Source organism: Hylaeus anthracinus, unplaced genomic scaffold (genome assembly GCF_026225885.1).
Source record: "Hylaeus anthracinus isolate JK02 unplaced genomic scaffold, UHH_iyHylAnth1.0_haploid 12001, whole genome shotgun sequence".
Classification (NCBI taxonomy): Eukaryota; Metazoa; Arthropoda; class Insecta; order Hymenoptera; family Colletidae; genus Hylaeus; species Hylaeus anthracinus.
Genome location: NW_026534348.1, coordinates 22,013,944 through 22,032,856, shown reverse-complemented (window position 1 = coordinate 22,032,856; position 18,913 = coordinate 22,013,944). Strand labels below are relative to the sequence as shown.

Sequence of the window (18,913 nt, the reverse complement as noted above, 5' to 3'; positions counted from 1 at the left end):
TGTTTGCTATTTTCATTTTATTGTTTATAAAGTTTTAAGGCCGAAATTGCAAAATCAGGCCTTGGAGTCACATCCGCTAAAGTGTAACGAATATATTAAAACCAGAATTATTAGAAAATATTGCTTCTTTGCTTCAATATCTTCGAAAAAAGTCATGCTAGCCTAATCGCCCTGTCCTCGTCTCTCCTGCAATTGTTGTATCGCCCTCTCTCTTCTTGTCCCGGAAATTAATAACAATATTTACATCGCTTGCGACTTTCCCATAATTGTAACCGCCGTTTGAAAAAGAGACCTTCTCAATGTCAATCTATATTAGAATTTTCTGCATTCCACGTCTTTACTTTTTTTCTAAAAGTATTTCGAATTTTATTTTACGCGTCTCTCCGGGGAGAGCGGTTCAGCGCTCCATGGGCACCTTACCCACGTCAGCAAATTCCCTATCAGCGCACGACGCGTTCCGCAACAATATATATTACCTCGGGATTTTGATAACAGTTTTCTAGTAACTTTCGTAGGGAGTTGGATCTCATACAGTCTTCATGATTCAACACACATTTACTTTTATTTTATGGCACCACTTTGCTACGCTTACAATTTAAAAATTTGCTTGCAATTTTAACTTTAAAGTTTAATCCACTATGTGGCGCTGTTCCTTCAGCGTGAAGTTGTCAGGATGCAATATTCCAATATTGGTAGATACTGGTTACACGTAATGAATGCTTATTCGTTTTTATACGCGTATGAAATCGTGTGTTGTATATATATGTCACATATATAAATTGGCCCTACACACGTGTCTACCTATAAGAAGAGGTAGACTTTTGACTAAACTACGTTTGTTTATAAATCAAATTCATATTATTAATTTTTCTGATTAAGTACATTGTAAGTGCAGTTAAAAATCTTGTATCTTCCTCTATTTATACGTCACTTTCAATATAATTAATTAATATATTTTTATTACAGATGAAGAGTTTAATAATAGTATTTTCTATTCTATTTCTAAATACTTTCGTTAAAGCTGTAGAAATTGATAATAAATATTTAAAATGTTTGGGTATGTAAAACAATTTTTATATAAATATAAGAAATTATTAATAGAGATACTTATCTTACATTCAGATTATTGTTATAAAAATTAATATTAATAACGTATAGTTTGTAGATCAACTGTAAAAGAAGTTGAAGAAGAACTGGCAAAAATTGATCCTTCAAAGAAAATTGATGTAGGTAACTATAGATTAGATGCGAAAGGGAATATTGTACAAAAAAAGGTAATTATGAATGATGGTATTTTTATATTGAAAATATGATTTTAAATAAACTATTTTATTTAAAGGTTCCCCTTGCTCAATCTGAAGTACATATATCTGACGTACTGGACAATATTTGTGATAAAATGTCAGACTATGTAAGAGCAACATATAAATCAAATGGTCAGTTAACAATCCTAAGTCTTATAAGTGCATCTGGTAGTATGAATCCTGAAATGTCAAAAGTTGATATTATTCAAGATGGTGATATGAATAAAAGTTTACGGTTTTATGTAAGTACTTCCAGATATTTATATGTTTTATTATTTTAATAAGTATGGCAAATTATTTTCAATGTTTACAAAAAATTATATGAAATGATATATACTATACAATTTAAAAAAAATATTCATTTATCTGATATATTTCAGTGTGAGGAACTAGTAGAAGAGTATGAAGATAACATTATTTCATTATTTTCTCGCAAAGAAAGTAATATTAAACATCAGTTGTGCACAAATATTACAAAGGCATGCAATCCTGCAGATTTTGCTCATGAAGATGATGAGGATGTTGAGAAAAATGACATAAATGAAGAACACCATGAATTATAATACCATATAGGAAAACATTATATATTTTTTTAAATATATTTTTGATAATCAGAAAAGAAATGATATAATTTTATTTAAATGTAATGTGTTTTAACGAGGTATAAAGTACAGAAGTATAAAATGTAAAGTAATATTTAAAATAAATATAGGTAGATTAAATTATAAGTTTACTTTTATATTAGAAACTTAAATTTTGTTTTGAAGTTATTTAATTTTAATTGAAAAGTCAGCAAGATGCATGAAGTAGTTAAAGAAGAAGAGTAATTGGCTTAGATTTAATAATTTTTACTTTTATATGCAAAGTTTTTACATTAGGTTTGAGTATTTCATACGCGTCGAAAATGGTATCAGTACCGTATTCTGATCGAGTGAAAGCGCATATTCTACAGACTCTTTATTAAACTATTTTACACAATTTTTTTGTTAAGTTTTCGAAAATATATTTAAAAAATTAATTAATAAAGAATAAATTCTTTACATTCTGCATATGTATGAGTTGAACGTTACATTTGTAAAATAATATAATATTATTAGTATATAAATAAAAAAAGAATCAAACACATGCAAATTTCGGACCAAGTTTACATGGAATAACAACAGCAGAATGAGAAATATGAATAAACAAAAACACGATTATCATATCTGAATGAGATAAAATGAGACTGATAAAATTGTTGACGCTTTTTTTAGTTCGATAAAAGAGAAAAAACATTTTGAGAATGACAAGTGATTTGTGAAATAATATTGTTCATCAATCATGGTACAAAGCGATTTGAAACCGGTTCAAAGTCTTGAAGTTAAAAATTTTTTTCAGGTTAGAGGCCTGTTCGATTTTTACCTCTATAGTAAAATTTGATAAAATCTTTGACTATAATAAAATTGAACTATACACGTTGTTATCTTCGGCGGTGCATGCACAAAAAAATATGAACTGTATATCACTAGATGTCAATAAAAAAACTTGCGAGACTTGAATGTTATCCATAGCCATCTGGTGATAACTTTTGGAAGAGTTGCTGTAAACGGAATATATTTCTATGTCCGTCTATAATCTACAGTTGGGATGTCTGAGAATTGCTTCCATGACCAACGGTCTTTCTACCCAGATTCCTGTGCGCGCTTGTTTCGTCTTCGTTCGCCGCCATCATTACGAAGACGAAAGAGGTTGGTTTTACTGATTTTCGCGTGGTAGTGTCGTTATACGTAAGTCAGCACAAATGAAGATGGTTGATAAAATAGAAATGAGTCTCGACGACATCATCAAGCAAAATAAAGGGACCAGACCACGTGGTGGCAGTGGTAGACGCGGAAGAGGTGTCGGTAATTCACCTCGCAGAGGAACACGCAGACCTCAAAGAGTTGGTGGTGGCGTCATGCGGGGACGCAGTCGTGGTGGCATTACACGAAGTTCTTTACCGTACACAAGGGTAAGGATTGTTCGATTTGTTTTTATTGTGACATAATTTTTACAATTAATATTGTACACACTTTGTCACGTGTTTTGTATATTACGACCTACCGCACTACTTCCGCCCTAGACGCTGGTCTATATAAAATACTTTATTCCAAGGATACGTTAATCATCGTTCTACGAAGGAAAATGATTTTTCACACAGTTGCAAAAATGAATGCCTTATTTATTTTCTAAGGTTTCGGCAAATTATACCAATCGCGATTTTCATGACTCGTGTTAGATCATTAATTCTGTGGACAATTGTATATATTGTTTTTTATACGTTTACTCGATTGCCAACTAACGTAGATATTTGAAATTTGTTAAAGTTTGTGACAAGAAGAGTAACTTAAAATGCTTTATATATTATTGCAATTTAAATATTTTGATTATGTAAATTAATTGTTTTTATTGAAATATTATTCAGTCTCAAAGATGGTAAAGAATATTAAATAAATGTAACTTTCATTAATAGGGTGATGTAAACAGTGCGTGGAAACATGATATGTTCGATGGAGTAAAGAAAGTTGGTAGAAGTGCAATAGGTAGCACAGGAACAACCAAGCTTCTTGTATCTAATCTGGACTTTGGAGTATCAGATTCGGACATTCAGGTACTTATTTTTGAAAATTTTTGTATATCTTAAATATATATAATATTAATTGAAATTAAAACAAATTAATAAAAGATTCAAGCTAAAAACATTATGGTTTGTCATAATACTTTGTCATAGTTGTTTAATTATTATTGTTGAACATTAAGAAAGAACCATTAAGTAAACATAATTTAAGTTTACAATAACTGTATTTGTATTTATATGCTTTCAGGAATTATTTAGCGAGTTTGGTCCCTTAAAATCGGCAGCAGTACATTACGATAGATCAGGTCGTTCTTTAGGATCTGCAGATGTTATATTTGAAAGAAGAGCAGATGCTATTAAAGCAATGAAACAGTATAATGGTGTACCATTAGATGGTGTGTAGTTAAATTTATGTTTATACTTCAATTTTTCTTTGAATGTCTCTTTTTAATTATAAAATTCCATCTATATTTAGGGTTTCACTAACGATAATTAATGTGGTCTCCAATTTATACCTAACAACCTACAGTTTAAATATTCTCTTTTATTCTGTAAACACTCCAACATGGGATGGGATGAAATTAAAGAGAAACAAATTTCAAAGAAGTTATTGTGAATTTTGATTTGCACAACTATTCATGTTTATTATTCCAATGTGTGATATACATCGGCAGGTCGTGAAATGAACATACAAGTTGCTACCTCCGAAATACCCGTCACGTCTATCCGTGGAGGTCCGAGACTTACTGGCAGTAATTATACACAGAGACCTCAGTCTCGTTTTAGGGGTAACCGTGGAACAGGATCTATCAGAGGTATGTTAATATATTTTGGTTTATGAAATTCCTGAAATCTCAAAAACATATCACAAGTGTTCAAGAACTCTGAATTTTAATATTTTGTAATTCTCGTTATTTAAAAGATATGCATACAAAATTTTAGAAAAGTATTCTTAAAATTGCATACTTTTAGAAAATATGATTTGTAAAGTATCGATTTTTGTCATCCCTTAAATTATGTATAATCTCTTTACTTATCTTAAAGTGGGAATAAGTTATCCAGAAATAAGTATGATAACATTTTCTCATTTCTTTATTTGAAGGGCGTGGAAATGGTCGACGTGGTGGTAGAGGAGGAAGTCGGCAACCAACCAAAACTCCCACTGCTGAAGAATTAGATGCAGAATTGGAAGCTTACGTGAAAGAAGTAAAGTAACAACGTCACAAACCTTCACACTTAAGATTTTGTTCTGATCTGACTTAACACAATAAAATGTGTTTCCCTAATTTTCATGAGAATATATAAAATAAGTATAACTGTATCATTAGCAAAATGTTATAAGAAATTTCTTTTAAACGAGTCTTTTTTTATTTTTTGATGTTTTCTCTGAAATTGACATACAAATTTTACAGATTCTTAAGAAAGATGATTTATAGGAGTTCATACATTTTTTTATGATATCGCAACAAAAAATAAAAAGTTATAATGTAAAGACTGTATGGATTTGTATGTACTATCGTGCGTGTGTGATTATCAGATGAAAAATACAGTAAAATTCATCTTTAAAAGTTGTTGTTTATCAAAGTACAGAATGTGCTTCTAGCCCTCAATCTAATTAATTTTTGATCATGAATTATTAAAAGTTTTAAAATATCCATTTTTAAACTTAGTTTTACACCTTGTAGAACATCCTATTATATACTATGTGTCAATTACTATATGTATTAGTATCATACATTTGTAAATTATGTTTACTGAATTGTTTTTTTACTATGAGTAATAAAAACTGCTACTATCCGTAGTTGATAGCTCATAGTGGAATAAGGCTGTGACATACTGTTATCTAGTCAACTACTAATGAAATATTTTACTGTGCAGTAATGGGCTTGTAAGACAATGTATACGCTTTTATTCATGCAGCGTATGAATGGCAATGCAGTGGTACAAGGCTGAAGCAAAGAAACTGACGAGTCATTACACAATAAATAACAATATTCTTGAGAATGAGATAATTTTTATTTCCCACCTAATCGAAGATTCATATTTCCACTTCTCAGAAAATATAGTTTTTCTTAAACAGCTTAATTTTAATTTAGAATTTTTTATTTAAATGTAATCTATAAAAAGTATAATTTATATTAAAAGGTCATGGTAAATTGGTAATTATTAATATGCAGAATAAAAGACTTTTCCTTGAAGAACATTCTTTATTTAAATAATCACACGAGGTATCATTTTGTACATTTGTAAAAATATTTGCTAATAGATACCACAGAGTGGGCTAAATTACTTTCCACTCCTGATTGTAAAGTAGATCACTACAGAGTTGTACTTGCTTGTATCTTAGGAAGTCATTTTTCAATGCTTCTGGAATTATTAATTTTCTAAATACTTAATAATAAGATCAGTCGAGTTTAGATAATAAATTTTTACTATGCAATAATTGTGTACAATAGAGGCAACATTACCACACCAGTGTTTTAAATTATAAAAGATAGATAAATGACGTTATTTTTTTTATAATCTTTTTAGTGTCCTCTTCTTGTCTTTTAACATTTTTTTCTTTTCCGCTGATAGTTTTTTATCTCCCGCATGCTTTTTTGGGAGAGGTCCTCCAACTTCAGTGGAAGCACAACTTTCCAGACCTGCTTTGCTGCCTTTTCCACCTCCCTGAAGCATAAGTTCATCATACATTAATTATCACTGGCTATGTGTGGAAACTAGTACATCTCTTAGTACTATCTTACCTGTGCATGTATTTCTGTCATCATTTTCGCTCGCTCCGAATAATCATCATACCTTTGTAGAAGTAATTTACCAGCTTCTTCGTTTAAAGCAGATTCTGCATTTGGCACTATTAATAGACATTTTACAGTCTGAAAATAAAAATTTGTAAATATTAATAACATTTTTTTTAATGTTTCTCAGATTAAAGTATTAATACTAAATATTTACATGTATTATGTTACTTAATAATTAAGTACATTTGCATCTATTCATTAGTTATTCATAGCTTACTAGTAATATATGTTTTATTCCGAGATCTGATTTCCAATCCTTCTTTAAAGTATTGACACATATTTCTCCATTTTTCGCAACGTTTGGATGAAAAATTTTTGTAAGGAAAAATGCCTTTGGTGGTCCTTGAGGAAAGTCTTTACCGAGAGCTAATTTTACTCTGAAGAAACCGCCAGCATATGGCGTTCCCGCTGGTATTAGAAAAAGACAATATTTTTAACTTATAAATATTATAGTTTGTTAGTAAAAGTCAAATGGAATTCAAAGAAACAAATTATCATGGTCAAACTTACATACTAATAAGTATTAAATGCATATTTTTAGTAATAATGGATTATAAATTAATATAAAAGACATTTAAAGATAAGTTATACAACAACAAAAATTGTATATATTTTGCAAATTCAATTGTTTAGATATAGACAGTTTTTTAAAATTCGATTTTTAAGTAACGATTTGTTGATAATAAAAACAAACCTACACGTATATGCATGTAAATACAGGTATAATTGACATGTAAATAGGTTATGATTCAATAATTGTAAAACTCTTTAAATAGTAAGCATTATTTGATTTATATTTTGCGAGGATAATAAATTATGTGAATTTTAATCTTACAGGGTCCTTCTATAGTAGCCTGAATATCAGTAACGTCTTCTTCGTTCAAAATAACACGAATACCCTCGGGTGGTTGTGCTGCTAATTCGCTCATTTCCTTAGCTACACGTCGAATTATTTGTGGAGATAAATTTTCGACATTTGATATCTGAAAACGTAAATTATAGTATGCAGTTCGATATACTGAAAGCAATACATGTTGAGAGAAATAAGTCTCCTTAACCAGAAAATATAAACATGAAGTACCGATGTTAAAGTTCGAAGTTACGAAATAATATGTATCATCGAGTACTCACAGAACTCACAGCAGCCATATTTAATAAATTTTGAACAAAATATCAACTAACGGGCTCAAAACGCGAATTGTTTCGAGTATACTGTTAGAAAATCTTTAACGTCACAAACATCAGTACAGCATCGCCTGCAATAACCAACATTTTGAACTGACAGCCAATCGCGTGCGAGTTACAATAATCTCGAAGCTAGAAGTCGATCTTCGTCGTTTCGTGTGTTTTCAAGCAAAAAGTATCCGGCGTCTCTGACTTTTGTCCGAAGGGGACGTAACGTTAATCAAATATAGAACGTGAAATGATTAAATCTAAAAGAATATAAAGCTGAATATTGCGAACAAATAAAAATTGCGTTTGACTCTAACTCTCACTTGATCACGGATTTGTGTCGCTGTATACTGTACCTTCAATCAAAATAAATTTAAATACTCTGTTACGTATTAAACAGAATGACCGATAGTGCGGGAACAGAGCGGGTAAGATTTTATTCATGTTTCTTGTATTTATTTGTACGTATATGGAGGATATTTAACCGTGTTTCATTTAATATTCGGCTAGACAGTTTCCTGTGCACTAATCATTTAGACTTACTGTGGCAGAAAAATCAATGACAGTGACACTCATTTTTCTTCTCTAACAATGTATCCTTTTTTTACAGGAAAAGTATATGAAGCAATTAAAGCGTAAAATGGAATGCTGGCGTGAAGTAATACTTCCATTGAACTCCATTCTATTATGGGAACGATCTTGGGATCCTGGTCTTATACTTGGAATTACAAGTACAATATTCTTGTGAGTGAAAACATTGAATATAGATGGATGTGTTTTGTTTTTGAGAATTAAATTTTATATTTTTATGTTCATGAAGTCAATTTTTAATGGAAGTATCTTTTATTTACATTTGAAACATTTTGCTTTGTAACTTGTTTGTTCTTTTCAGGAATTCTTAACGATATAATTTACAAAGCCATTATTAAAAATTTCATAATAATGCTCGGTTTGAAATGACATTTTGTTAGAGGCATATGTACTATAAACATAACAAAGCTTCTTATTCAACCCCTCAAGTGTTCCTTCTTTGTTTTTTTCCCAATTTTAAGAAAACATAGATACATAGGAGGATCATTTTTTTTTCTTAAAAAATACGTGAATCATTTTAATCAGTTTTAATTATTTCATTTGAAACGTTATATTTTTTAATTACCCGTTAAGGATGTAGGGACAATTATTAGAGTAAATAAAAGAGTGGAATTTTTGTCTCAATAGTTTGATATTCTTACAGTATCTAATACTTCATAGCTGTAATAGCATTATCTATTAATTTGTAGTGGCAATGATACATCGTAAAGAAATAGTAAAAGGAGAATAATATAACAAATATATTTTTATAATAATAGTATTTGCCTTTCATAAATCATTTTAAAAAAAGAAATTATTAGGTCTAACAAGTCTACATTGTTTCTGTATTGTATAATGTATTTGTACAATGTATTCTATCACTTATTGATTAATTGTTTTTAAATACTATGCCATGCTTGTAAAATTCTTTTTTTTGCAGTTTGATATGGGTATTGGAACCTGCTCTACTTACAATAATATCTGTATCACTTCTTGTATTGGCCTTGATTGATTATCTTGTAACACCTTTGGCATCTTTTTTGTGTACTGTTAATAGTTGGACAGGCCAGAAAGAAAAAAAATTGAATGAAATTTGTCAAAATTTGTCTGTAACAATTTTACAGTTACAAAATCTATGGAGATCAATGTTGCAAATGCGAAACGATCGTCCTAACATTGTAAGCTGATAAATTTATAGTTAGCACATCTATAATGATACATTATGTAGAATATTTAAGCGAGAAGATCCCTTTAAATTATATTCTTTTTATGTTCCAGTATTATGCAGGAATAATAACTTGTCTCATAATTTGTATATGGATTGGAAGTACAATCAACAATTTACTTCTATTTTATATTGCAGGTAATAATTCTGAAGTATATTTCAGAAGATTTAATATTTGTTTATATAATATTTTATTCAATAGCAGACATATGTTAAACCAAATTTTGTTCTATGGGGATGTTACAGTGAACGTTATTTTACTTACGCCAGGACTCAGACATAAAGGACGCGCAATGTCAGCCATCGCGTTTGTGCATGACTATGTATCTCATGCTAAAAAATCATAATCACCGTTTTGTATGTATCCCTTTATCTCTATTCTCTGTAAGAATTTTTACCCAAGATAAATTAATTTCTAACTTACTAATTTAAAACTAGATAAATATAGGGTTTCTGTGTTTCAAAAGTATAATTGTCATAATAGATTATGCTTTTTCTTAGTTTCATCATTTAATGTGATGTCTAATATCATGAATTGCTTTCAATGAACTTTTATACCATAAATATATGTGCATATTGTTTCTTCATTCATCGATTTTAATAAAGCTACTTCATATTTTATCGGTGTTTATTTAAGTTAAAAAATTGTACTACATGTTATATTTTGATTGTTCGAAATTGTTTTTATTATAAATTATTATATTTGTATTATACGTATTGTGTATTACATCGTATGTTATGTAATAGTAAGCATATTCAAAACAATTTGTTGTTAAATTACTGAAACGTTTAAAAACCGCGGGTCTACAAATTGAAACATGGCGGCGCTGTCACGCGAAATGTCATGATTCCATAGTTTTTCATATTTGTACCTGGACCCCTGGACTAAACCAGTTTCATTCGAAATAAACTTCAAGTATAATAATGAGAAACATTTGAATGTGATATAAATAATTACGATTACAAACTTACTGATAGTTATAAGTAGACCGACTTTGTGCGCATTGATTCAATTGGTTTATGTTACTTTATTGCAGTTTAATTATTATTTAAGTGAATTACATGTGTATGGTTATAAACAATCTCTACGTCAATAGAAACTTTAAGTCGAATCATATTTACTTTATAATTTATTAGAATTATTCTGTCTCTGTAACAAAATACATTACACAGAAGAGTCATGGATATAATGGTAAAGTTAAACGAACAGACAGTAGGCAGAGACAAAATTATCAGGTATGTAATGTAAAATGATTTTTTTAATATTGTTGCATATAGTAAGTGATTAATTCTTTCTTTTATTTGTGTTCACTAACTATAGTTAAGTTTTTATGTGTTAGAAATCTGTTATTTGCTACTTTATATAGTAGTAAAAAAACAATGATAATGCAGTATTCTTTTCATAATATTGTACTTTAACCCTTTGATAACCAAGGCTGTTAAATGGAAATTTTTCTGTATAGAGAGGGATAAATAATTTATTTTAGAAATGATGATCTATGCGATAGATGTTAAAATATTCATTTATACATAATCTTTTTTTAACTGACTTCAAAAGGTTATGCGATTCAACATTTATATCTTTTTTTTTATTGATGTATGTTATATAAAGCGTTTCAGTATTTTATTTTTCCTATTTAAAATGTCTTTTGGTTAATTGAGAAATTGTCTTTGTAAGAGATGCTATTTATTGATGAATGTGATTTCTGGAGTTAATTAATTGAACGTGAATATTTCTATCAGATGAACTCTAAATTGAAACCTGAAGATTTATAATTACTTCTTGTAGTCATGGTTAAGATTGGCAAGAACTTCAGACAGAAAAATTATCTAACTATTTCTTTGTAATTATGAATATAATATGATATAATACATATCTTAAAATATATATTCAGTCTATATTATGATATCATTCTTCATAAAAGCACAGAGATACTAGAGCAGTCAGTTACACATAAGAGAAAAACATAGGGTTCCTACAACATGGATATGGTGTCAAGGGGTTAATAGTCAGAAAATGATTTTTAATATAAATATACATATAAGCAGAACATTTTTGTTTTAATAATTCATTATAGTTTAGTATTTTTGTTTATAATTTATATAATTGATTAAATAATTACTAAATTCCACAGATGTAAAAGTTTAATTGTTTAATAACAATATTTTACAGATTGCTGCAATATGGAAGTAGAGCATATTGGTATTATGCTCAGAATACTCGTACTACACAACATTCTGCAGAAATTTTACGAAGTTTGGAATATACTTTTAGCTCATTTAGAAAATGTACTTTCTCATTGAATGGAAGATTTTAGAGCAATTAGTATTATTATTAACGTTTTATATTCATTTTATTTTAGTACTTCGTCTTGGAAGGTGTTTGGACAGTTTATACTCTGCCTTAAAACTAATGAAATATCCAGATGTAGGCATAAGAGTTACTCTGACATTATCGAAAATTGCTAACGCTCTATTTCTGCTAGCAGACCATATAATTTGGATCGGTCGTGTGGGATTGTTACGAATTAACATAGAAAAATGGAGCAGAGTAGCTAATAAATGTTGGTTAATGAATATTATTATGAATCTTACGAGAGATATTTATGAAATTATTAGAATTTTGGAACATGAAGGAAAATATATGTCATTGAAAACACCAAAATTCTCATCTAATACATGGAAGCAATGTGAAATGCTATTTCATTTAAGAAATCACAAAGAAATAGTAATTGATACGATTAAAAATGGATGTGATTTATTTATTCCAATGACAGCATTAGGTTTCACCAAATTTTCTCCTGGAACCATAGGTATATTTGGTGTTATTTCTTCAATTGTAGGTCTTTATACGTTAATTCATCCACTGTACAAGTTAACACCATCTTAAAACCTCTGTGTATACGATATTTTTTATGTATGTGGTGTGTGTATATATATACACATACACATACATTATCAATCTTTTTAATCAGAAGTAAAACATTATATGACTAATATATGTATATATTATTAGTTAGTATTTTTATATGAGCTTTATGGTGTCTCATGCATTTTTAACATATATATTATGTATATTTTAATGTATAATACAACAATAGTACTGTGATATTCAAGTATTTGCATTATGATCTATTTTTTGGTAAATTTTTCGAGAAATTTCTAACGTGTTTAAGATAATATAAAATGTTTAATATCTAAAATCAGAGTGTTATTTTATTGTATTTTTATGACTTTTGATATCGAATATTTTTTTAATATTTTGAAATTTAGGTAAAAGATAAAAGAATTTGTTTACACTTATTTAGTTTCAAGTCATATATTTCTATGAAAATATATTTAATTATCAACAAAGTGTAAGTTTATTGTATAATATTAAACATATCTAATCGTATAAAAATTTATCGCATCTATCGGTGTGAAAAATTCTAAGCATTATTTTCTGTTAATATGGGTACAGATCCCTCTTCGATTATCAGTTCATACTTGTGAGAATAGTACACTAAAGTAATGGCCCATTTACCACAAATCATTGACCAAACTGCTGATATCGCTGTACTTTTGGCAATTGGATTAAGGGCTAAAACATTAAAATATGATATTAATATAAAAAAATGGAATATGCTGTAATATTTTTCTTGATTTTCTTGTGTTTTTTAACGAAGCTTATAGTAAAGCTATATTAAAAATAAAATATTTTTTCAATTAAAGAAGGTAAACTGGTATACTTACGAATTTTGTAGTAAAATGTGAGAAATAGGTACCAAATCATTGCAGTGATACTAGCAACAGCACTTACAAATCCGACAACATTTAGATTCCTTAGTGTAACTTTAGTGTGCCATCTTTCTAAACTTGCATTTCCTTTGATCCAATGTAAATGAAAACAAACTGCAGCTAAAATACCTGAATCATATATAAAAGAAAGTGTTTTATGTAAAACCTTGCTAGGTTTTCAATAATATTTAAATTATTGTATTTTTGTTACTAGAAAAAACAAAATATTTTCAACTTTTTATACTGTTTAGCATAAATATACATATATATAAGAGCCAAAGAATGGGCCAAAACAGTGTTTTAGCCCATTCTTTGGCGTTTTTCTTTAGTTGAATACCATAAAGACTTGTTACGCTGTTAAATGGAATGGTCTACATAATGACAGTTTCTTAGAAGAAAAGATAATGATACAATGCAATCATTTACGATGTAACTCTTTTGTGTATTATATTAAAGACAAGAGTTTAAGCGTCATTTAGTTTTCTTTTGTCCATCTGACCATAAATGAATAACATTTTTCCTTATTTCTTAAAAAGAATAAAGTTATATTTAATAAAAATTATATATCCATTTGAGATGTCTTTACTTTTTTTTAATTAATAGATTTAAAACTTGCAAAAGTTTTCAAAATTAATATATCCCAGATCAGTCGACAAGAAGATAAAATGAATATTGTAGAAAAATGGTAAAACCAAGCAAGATTAAATAACATTTAAAATTTTGTTCATGTCTAATGTACAGAAAAGTTAGATTGTAAAAGATTCTGTAACTGTATTTTGTTTATGTATTAAACAAATTTTATTATGTCGTCCATGTGCAACAATACATATAGTCTCTAGATTACCCAGAGTATTAGACTTTTAGAATTTTAAGACAAAAGATTGCTTAGATCTGCTTCTAAATAAACGAATTTAAATTAATATTTCCAGCTAATTTAATTGATTCATAAAGGTCAAATAACATTATTTCTTTTAATTGTTTAATGTCAATTGGTACAGTTACAAGTACTAAACAAAAACATCTACGACTGTTGTCCTATAGAAAGATCAAGAAAGATGTAATAGTATAATTAACGTAACATACGATAATCGTATTACGTTTATTTCGTACAAACCAGTAGACACATGACAAACGTTTTTCAAATTAGTTATCTTACATATGGTATAAGTTCAAACGCCTCGTAGTTAATACTACGATGTTCGTATTATCAGTAAATGTTACAAGATTATCGTAATCGGTAAACAAAAATATTACTATTGAATGAGAAATGCTAACCTGATAAGATCGACCAAAATCCAACGTCATGATTTTTGTACGCAATAAAAAAGACGATACACGCTGATACACCTACAATTACACCGATACCACTTATTATTAGATGTATAATATTGGTCCGCGACATTTTTGAATTTATGTCTTCACTACGCGACTCACAAGTCGACTGTACCGCGTCACAAGGAAAGTCGGTTTCTGAACGGTACGGAGGCATACTAAGAGGCATACTTACATCGCGGAAAGAAACTGATAATTAAAAGTAATTCTTTGTGGTAACTCATTGTCAGAGTTATCTGAAATATGTAAAACCATCACCCGTAATTATTTGAAATCCGTTCAAGATATACGGTCAATTTTTTTACAAATTCGAAACTGTAACAATACAGTATAAGCAGTAAGTTTACTTTGTAACAAGTGGAAAATGTGACTTGGTAACAAGTAAAACCGGCTTTACATTTTTCAATAAAATTAATAAAAACCTAACGATAAAAAGTTATTGTTTTATGCTTCGACCATATACATATATTCGTAGACACGGCCTGTAATGCGGATCTACAAATCGAAGCGAAGAAGAGAAAACGGGAAAAGATTAAAGATTTTCGTTGGGCAAGAGGAGGGGAGCTTTCACCTCGAACGCCATCTTTAGGAGCATACCATTGTAAGAGATAACGGGAAAAGATGCCCTCATGTGACGTCACAAGATAATTTTTCTAGATCATTCAAAACTGTTTTATTTTGTAACCAATAATTATAAATAACCAACTTTACTCTTGATATCTGTGTATTATTTTTACTATTTTTTAAACTAAAACAAGTTATAAAGAAATAATATTATAATTTAAATTTAACATTTAAAAATTACAATTTCCAAAATACGTTATGATAAGCATTATTTAAAATTATAAGAGTTAAAATTATACTACGCTTGAAATTGTGCGAAAGAGAAAGATATACTGTGTGAGAACTTCTCACTTGAGAAGGATAGAGAGCGCCGCCACGGGGTTATTATATTGTATTTCTTTATATAGTGTTGTCCTGTCGGACAGTTTACACTTTTCCTGAGAATACAAAATATTTTTGTTACACACTGATTCATATATTAATAAAACATAATATTTAATCTATAATTTCTTACAATTACTACTTCCAACCGCTATATTACATAACGTAACTGTTTCCATTTCTAATACTCTACCATTGTAAGCCAGCGACCTCTAATTGCTTTAGATTAAACTATTTCCTATTTTAAATTTATAACTTTACCGGGCAACTTTGTCCTATCTTTTCTTATTCGTTAATCTACACAAAAGCGTTTTTGGTTCTTTTTTGTTTACATTGTTAGATGAGATTCCTCTAAGAAGAATACGATTGCTTTATATATATCTTAAGTTTGTCTAATACTAGCAAACTATAATAGATATTTGAGTTATTTTCTTCAATTTCTTTTCCTATTTTTCCATACAAGTTCAGTCTTTCTACATCGTATAAGTAACATTCGAATATTACATGTTCTATTGTTTCCTCACCTTGTCCACATTCGAAACTTTTATCATCTACAATGCTTTTTCTACCTAGGGACTCTTTCAAATTGTAGTGATTACATCTAATCCTTGAAATCTATCTTATCGCATTTCTGCTCAAAATCCTTATAAATTTATAAAACCACGGGTAATTATGGAGAACAGGTACATCCTCACTGATTTCGATGATTTTTAAATATGTTGTAGAAATCAACATTTTGAACAACTTTTTCCTATACATATAACCGTCGCTCGACCTTAGGTTTCCGAGATATTTGCAAAATACCATTGCTACTACTACAATGAATATTGCGTATAGCTACGCGTCCGTGACAGCGTGTGTGTAAGCGTTGAGTCGTCGATTGTTTAGGCTCGGAATACACGTCCGCGTCTGTGAGTCTGTATGCGTAGCTATCATTCGCGGGTCGGCTCGTGTTTCAATCTGTTTCGAACTCATTCATACATATGAAGTAGCGCATGATCTTTATTCGTACAGTAAAAAAATGGGGGTCCGGGGGCTAGCCACTGGTCGTGAGTTTGGGGGCGAAGCCCCCAACAACGAGTACTGCAGCGCACCACGCAGGTGTGTACATGGTTAGCCTGGGGGATGTTTATAGTTAAGCGGGGAGTCGAGGGGGCGCAGCCCCCCAACATGCACATAGTTTTGAATTGAAGCTGAAAACTTTTTACAAAATTTAAAAAGCATACATTTCAAAACTATATGCATGCTAGGAGGCTGCGCCCCCTCAACCCCCTGCCTAACGGGAGGCTCCGCCCCCTCGACCCCCCGCTTAACTATAAACATCCCCCAGGCTAACCATGTACACACCTGCGTAGTGTGCTGCAGTACTCGTTGTTGGGGGCTTCGCCCCCCAAACTCACGACCGGTGGCTAGCCCCCGGACCCCCATTTTTTTACTGTACGAATAAAGATCATGCGCTACTTCATATGTATGAATGAGTTCGAAACAGATTGAAACACGAGCCGACCCGCGAATGATAGCTAACGCATACAGACTCACAGACGCGGACGTGTATTCCGAGCCTAAACAATCGACGACTCAACGCTTACACACACACTACCACAGACGCGTAGCTATACGCGATATTCATTGTATCAGCAATGATATTGTGCAAATATCTCGGAAACTAAGGCCGCGCGACGGTTAAATTTATAGGAAAAAATTATTCACAATGTTGACTTCTACAACATATTTAAAAATCATCGAAATCGGAGAGGATGTACCTGGTCTCTATAATTACCAAACCACGGTTTGTATTTACTTTTCTTTTTAAGAGTGCGCAGGACCCAGAGCCAAACTTCGAGTTGACTTCAGCGACAGTTGCGGAAAAAGTAGGAAACTCCGGGACAAGGACAGAGAGGCCAATACAACAATTGCAGGAGAGACGAGGACAAGGGGATTAGGCTTTGAAACAATAAAATGAAGATAGCAAACGTACTTTTATTGTTTATAAAGTTTTAAGGCCGAAATTGCAAAATCACGCCTTGGAGTCGCATCCGCCAAAGTGTAAGGAATATATTAAAATCAAAATTATTAGAAAATATTGCTTCCTTGTTTCAATATCCTGGAAAAAATCATGCTAGCCTAATCGCCCTGTCCTCGTCTCTCCTGCAATTATTGTATCGCCCTCTCTGCCTTCGTCCCGGAGTTTCCTACTTTTTGTACAACTGTCGCTGAAGTCAACTCGGTGTTTAGCTCTGGCTCCTGCGCAGTATCCTTCTTCGGGGAATCCCATCTAACAATGTAAATAAAATAATTTTTTGGAAAAAAAATTTTACCGACTTTAAAAAAGGTACAGTGAAAAGTATGAAATAATTTCTAGTTAATTTATATGAATACGCACTAGCTCTAGATATAATTGCTTAAAAGTATGGGAAAATGCAGTGAAAAGTATGAAATAATTTCTAGTTAATGTATATATATAAATACGCACTAGCTCTAGATATAATTGCTTAAAAGTATGGGAAAATGCAGTGAAAAGTGTGAAATAATTTTTATTTAAACTGCATTGGTATTCACCATCGTTTGATGAATTTGGTTAAATTATTAAATACATCATATTAAATGCAATGCACCTTTTTCGGAGGCGGTGCAGATGTAAAAACGTTTTAATTCCGGTTTGGGTTAGCTTTTGGTAGAGGCGGCAATATTGAATGCTGTCAATGTATACATGTTTATTGTCTATATGGAATTAATAGTTAATGTATATAGTATGTACACGGAAACATAGTTTGAGTAGATTTGGGGCTTTTTTGGAGGGGAGGGGCGGCAATATTGATTACTGCTAATGTATAAACTCTCCTCATGGAAATACTGTCTGAATAGGTTTGGGATATTATTTGGTGGGGGCGGCGATATTGAATAGTGTTAATGAATGTGATGTCTAAAGTGGATGTAATGATAGCAATAATTAAAGACCATATTTTTTGTTTCTCCGACAGAAAGTTAAACCAAGTTTGGCAATTTTGAATATACTTAATTTTAAATTTTGCGCCGCTTCCGAAAAAGGTGCATTGTATTTAATATGATGTATTTAATAATTTAACCAAATTCATCAAACGATGGTGAATAACAATGCAGTTTAAATAGAAATTATTTCACATTTTTCACTGCATTTTCCCATACTTTTAAGCAATTATATCTAGAGCTA

At 30.3% G+C, this 18,913-nt stretch overlaps 6 protein-coding genes across 8 annotated transcripts; 4 read left to right on the top strand and 2 right to left on the bottom strand.

Moving 5' to 3' along the window:
- Positions 1 to 589: 589 nt before the first annotated feature.
- LOC128891275 (protein seele) lies at positions 590 to 1,927 on the top strand. Of its 2 annotated transcripts, none has more exons than XM_054150691.1 (5): positions 590 to 885; positions 967 to 1,057; positions 1,166 to 1,274; positions 1,340 to 1,546; positions 1,685 to 1,927. In XM_054150691.1, exons 2-5 carry the CDS (start codon positions 1,050 to 1,052, stop codon positions 1,865 to 1,867), a joined length of 507 nt encoding a protein of 168 aa, XP_054006666.1. In that variant the 5' UTR covers positions 590 to 885; positions 967 to 1,049; the 3' UTR covers positions 1,868 to 1,927. The 2 variants fall into 2 exon arrangements, with proteins under 2 accessions (XP_054006666.1, XP_054006665.1); XM_054150690.1 differs by having other exon boundaries at positions 592 to 885; positions 1,159 to 1,274.
- Positions 1,928 to 2,965: 1,038 nt separating this feature from the next.
- On the top strand, positions 2,966 to 5,260 carry LOC128891263 (THO complex subunit 4). The gene is made up of 5 exons (XM_054150674.1): positions 2,966 to 3,294; positions 3,796 to 3,933; positions 4,148 to 4,295; positions 4,575 to 4,715; positions 5,003 to 5,260. Exons 1-5 carry the CDS (start codon positions 3,085 to 3,087, stop codon positions 5,113 to 5,115), a joined length of 750 nt encoding a protein of 249 aa, XP_054006649.1. The 5' UTR covers positions 2,966 to 3,084; the 3' UTR covers positions 5,116 to 5,260.
- An 827-nt stretch (positions 5,261 to 6,087) lies between these two features.
- Positions 6,088 to 7,990, bottom strand: LOC128891271 (ubiquitin-conjugating enzyme E2 S). The gene is made up of 5 exons (XM_054150685.1): positions 7,833 to 7,990; positions 7,537 to 7,684; positions 6,919 to 7,109; positions 6,648 to 6,776; positions 6,088 to 6,570 (listed from the first exon to the last, which is right to left on the bottom strand). Exons 1-5 carry the CDS (start codon positions 7,848 to 7,850, stop codon positions 6,418 to 6,420), a joined length of 639 nt encoding a protein of 212 aa, XP_054006660.1. The 5' UTR covers positions 7,851 to 7,990; the 3' UTR covers positions 6,088 to 6,417.
- A 38-nt stretch (positions 7,991 to 8,028) lies between these two features.
- On the top strand, positions 8,029 to 10,603 carry LOC128891277 (ADP-ribosylation factor-like protein 6-interacting protein 1). The gene is made up of 5 exons (XM_054150692.1): positions 8,029 to 8,302; positions 8,485 to 8,618; positions 9,385 to 9,622; positions 9,723 to 9,807; positions 9,916 to 10,603. Exons 1-5 carry the CDS (start codon positions 8,276 to 8,278, stop codon positions 10,014 to 10,016), a joined length of 585 nt encoding a protein of 194 aa, XP_054006667.1. The 5' UTR covers positions 8,029 to 8,275; the 3' UTR covers positions 10,017 to 10,603.
- Positions 10,604 to 10,762: 159 nt separating this feature from the next.
- LOC128891267 (peroxisomal membrane protein 11B) lies at positions 10,763 to 12,785 on the top strand. The gene is made up of 3 exons (XM_054150680.1): positions 10,763 to 10,905; positions 11,843 to 11,958; positions 12,033 to 12,785. The coding sequence occupies exons 1-3, from the start codon at positions 10,850 to 10,852 to the stop codon at positions 12,557 to 12,559; spliced, it is 699 nt and encodes a 232-aa protein (XP_054006655.1). The 5' UTR covers positions 10,763 to 10,849; the 3' UTR covers positions 12,560 to 12,785.
- Positions 12,786 to 12,978: 193 nt separating this feature from the next.
- Positions 12,979 to 15,144, bottom strand: LOC128891280 (heme transporter hrg1-A-like). 2 transcript variants are annotated; one of them, XM_054150698.1, is made up of 4 exons: positions 14,954 to 15,144; positions 14,722 to 14,793; positions 13,402 to 13,575; positions 12,979 to 13,249 (listed from the first exon to the last, which is right to left on the bottom strand). In XM_054150698.1, the coding sequence occupies exons 1-4, from the start codon at positions 15,000 to 15,002 to the stop codon at positions 13,098 to 13,100; spliced, it is 447 nt and encodes a 148-aa protein (XP_054006673.1). In that variant the 5' UTR covers positions 15,003 to 15,144; the 3' UTR covers positions 12,979 to 13,097. The 2 variants fall into 2 exon arrangements, with proteins under 2 accessions (XP_054006673.1, XP_054006672.1); XM_054150697.1 differs by lacking the exon at positions 14,954 to 15,144 and having other exon boundaries at positions 12,984 to 13,249; positions 14,722 to 14,947.
- Positions 15,145 to 18,913: the final 3,769 nt, after the last annotated feature.

Coding starts and splice junctions, on each gene's coding strand:
- LOC128891275 (XM_054150690.1), top strand. CDS start 967: ATGAAGAGTTTAATAATAGTATTTTCTATTCTATTTCTAAATACTTTC. Junction 1,058..1,158: donor TAAATATTTAAAATGTTTGG/GTATGTAAAACA, acceptor AATAACGTATAG/TTTGTAGATCAACTGTAAAA. Junction 1,275..1,339: donor GGAATATTGTACAAAAAAAG/GTAATTATGAAT, acceptor TTTTATTTAAAG/GTTCCCCTTGCTCAATCTGA.
- LOC128891263 (XM_054150674.1), top strand. CDS start 3,085: ATGAAGATGGTTGATAAAATAGAAATGAGTCTCGACGACATCATCAAG. Junction 3,295..3,795: donor GTTCTTTACCGTACACAAGG/GTAAGGATTGTT, acceptor TTTCATTAATAG/GGTGATGTAAACAGTGCGTG. Junction 4,296..4,574: donor TAATGGTGTACCATTAGATG/GTGTGTAGTTAA, acceptor ATACATCGGCAG/GTCGTGAAATGAACATACAA.
- LOC128891271 (XM_054150685.1), bottom strand. Junction 7,110..7,536: donor GGCTACTATAGAAGGACCCT/GTAAGATTAAAA, acceptor TTCTAATACCAG/CGGGAACGCCATATGCTGGC. Junction 6,777..6,918: donor GAATAAAACATATATTACTA/GTAAGCTATGAA, acceptor TTTTATTTTCAG/ACTGTAAAATGTCTATTAAT.
- LOC128891277 (XM_054150692.1), top strand. CDS start 8,276: ATGACCGATAGTGCGGGAACAGAGCGG. Junction 8,303..8,484: donor ATAGTGCGGGAACAGAGCGG/GTAAGATTTTAT, acceptor CTTTTTTTACAG/GAAAAGTATATGAAGCAATT. Junction 9,808..9,915: donor ACTTCTATTTTATATTGCAG/GTAATAATTCTG, acceptor GGGATGTTACAG/TGAACGTTATTTTACTTACG.
- LOC128891267 (XM_054150680.1), top strand. CDS start 10,850: ATGGATATAATGGTAAAGTTAAACGAACAGACAGTAGGCAGAGACAAA. Junction 10,906..11,842: donor GGCAGAGACAAAATTATCAG/GTATGTAATGTA, acceptor AATATTTTACAG/ATTGCTGCAATATGGAAGTA. Junction 11,959..12,032: donor TTTTAGCTCATTTAGAAAAT/GTACTTTCTCAT, acceptor ATTTTATTTTAG/TACTTCGTCTTGGAAGGTGT.
- LOC128891280 (XM_054150697.1), bottom strand. CDS start 14,947: ATGCCTCTTAGTATGCCTCCGTACCGTTCAGAAACCGACTTTCCTTGT. Junction 13,576..14,721: donor ATTTTGGTCGATCTTATCAG/GTTAGCATTTCT, acceptor TATATGATTCAG/GTATTTTAGCTGCAGTTTGT. Junction 13,250..13,401: donor CACATTTTACTACAAAATTC/GTAAGTATACCA, acceptor TTAATGTTTTAG/CCCTTAATCCAATTGCCAAA.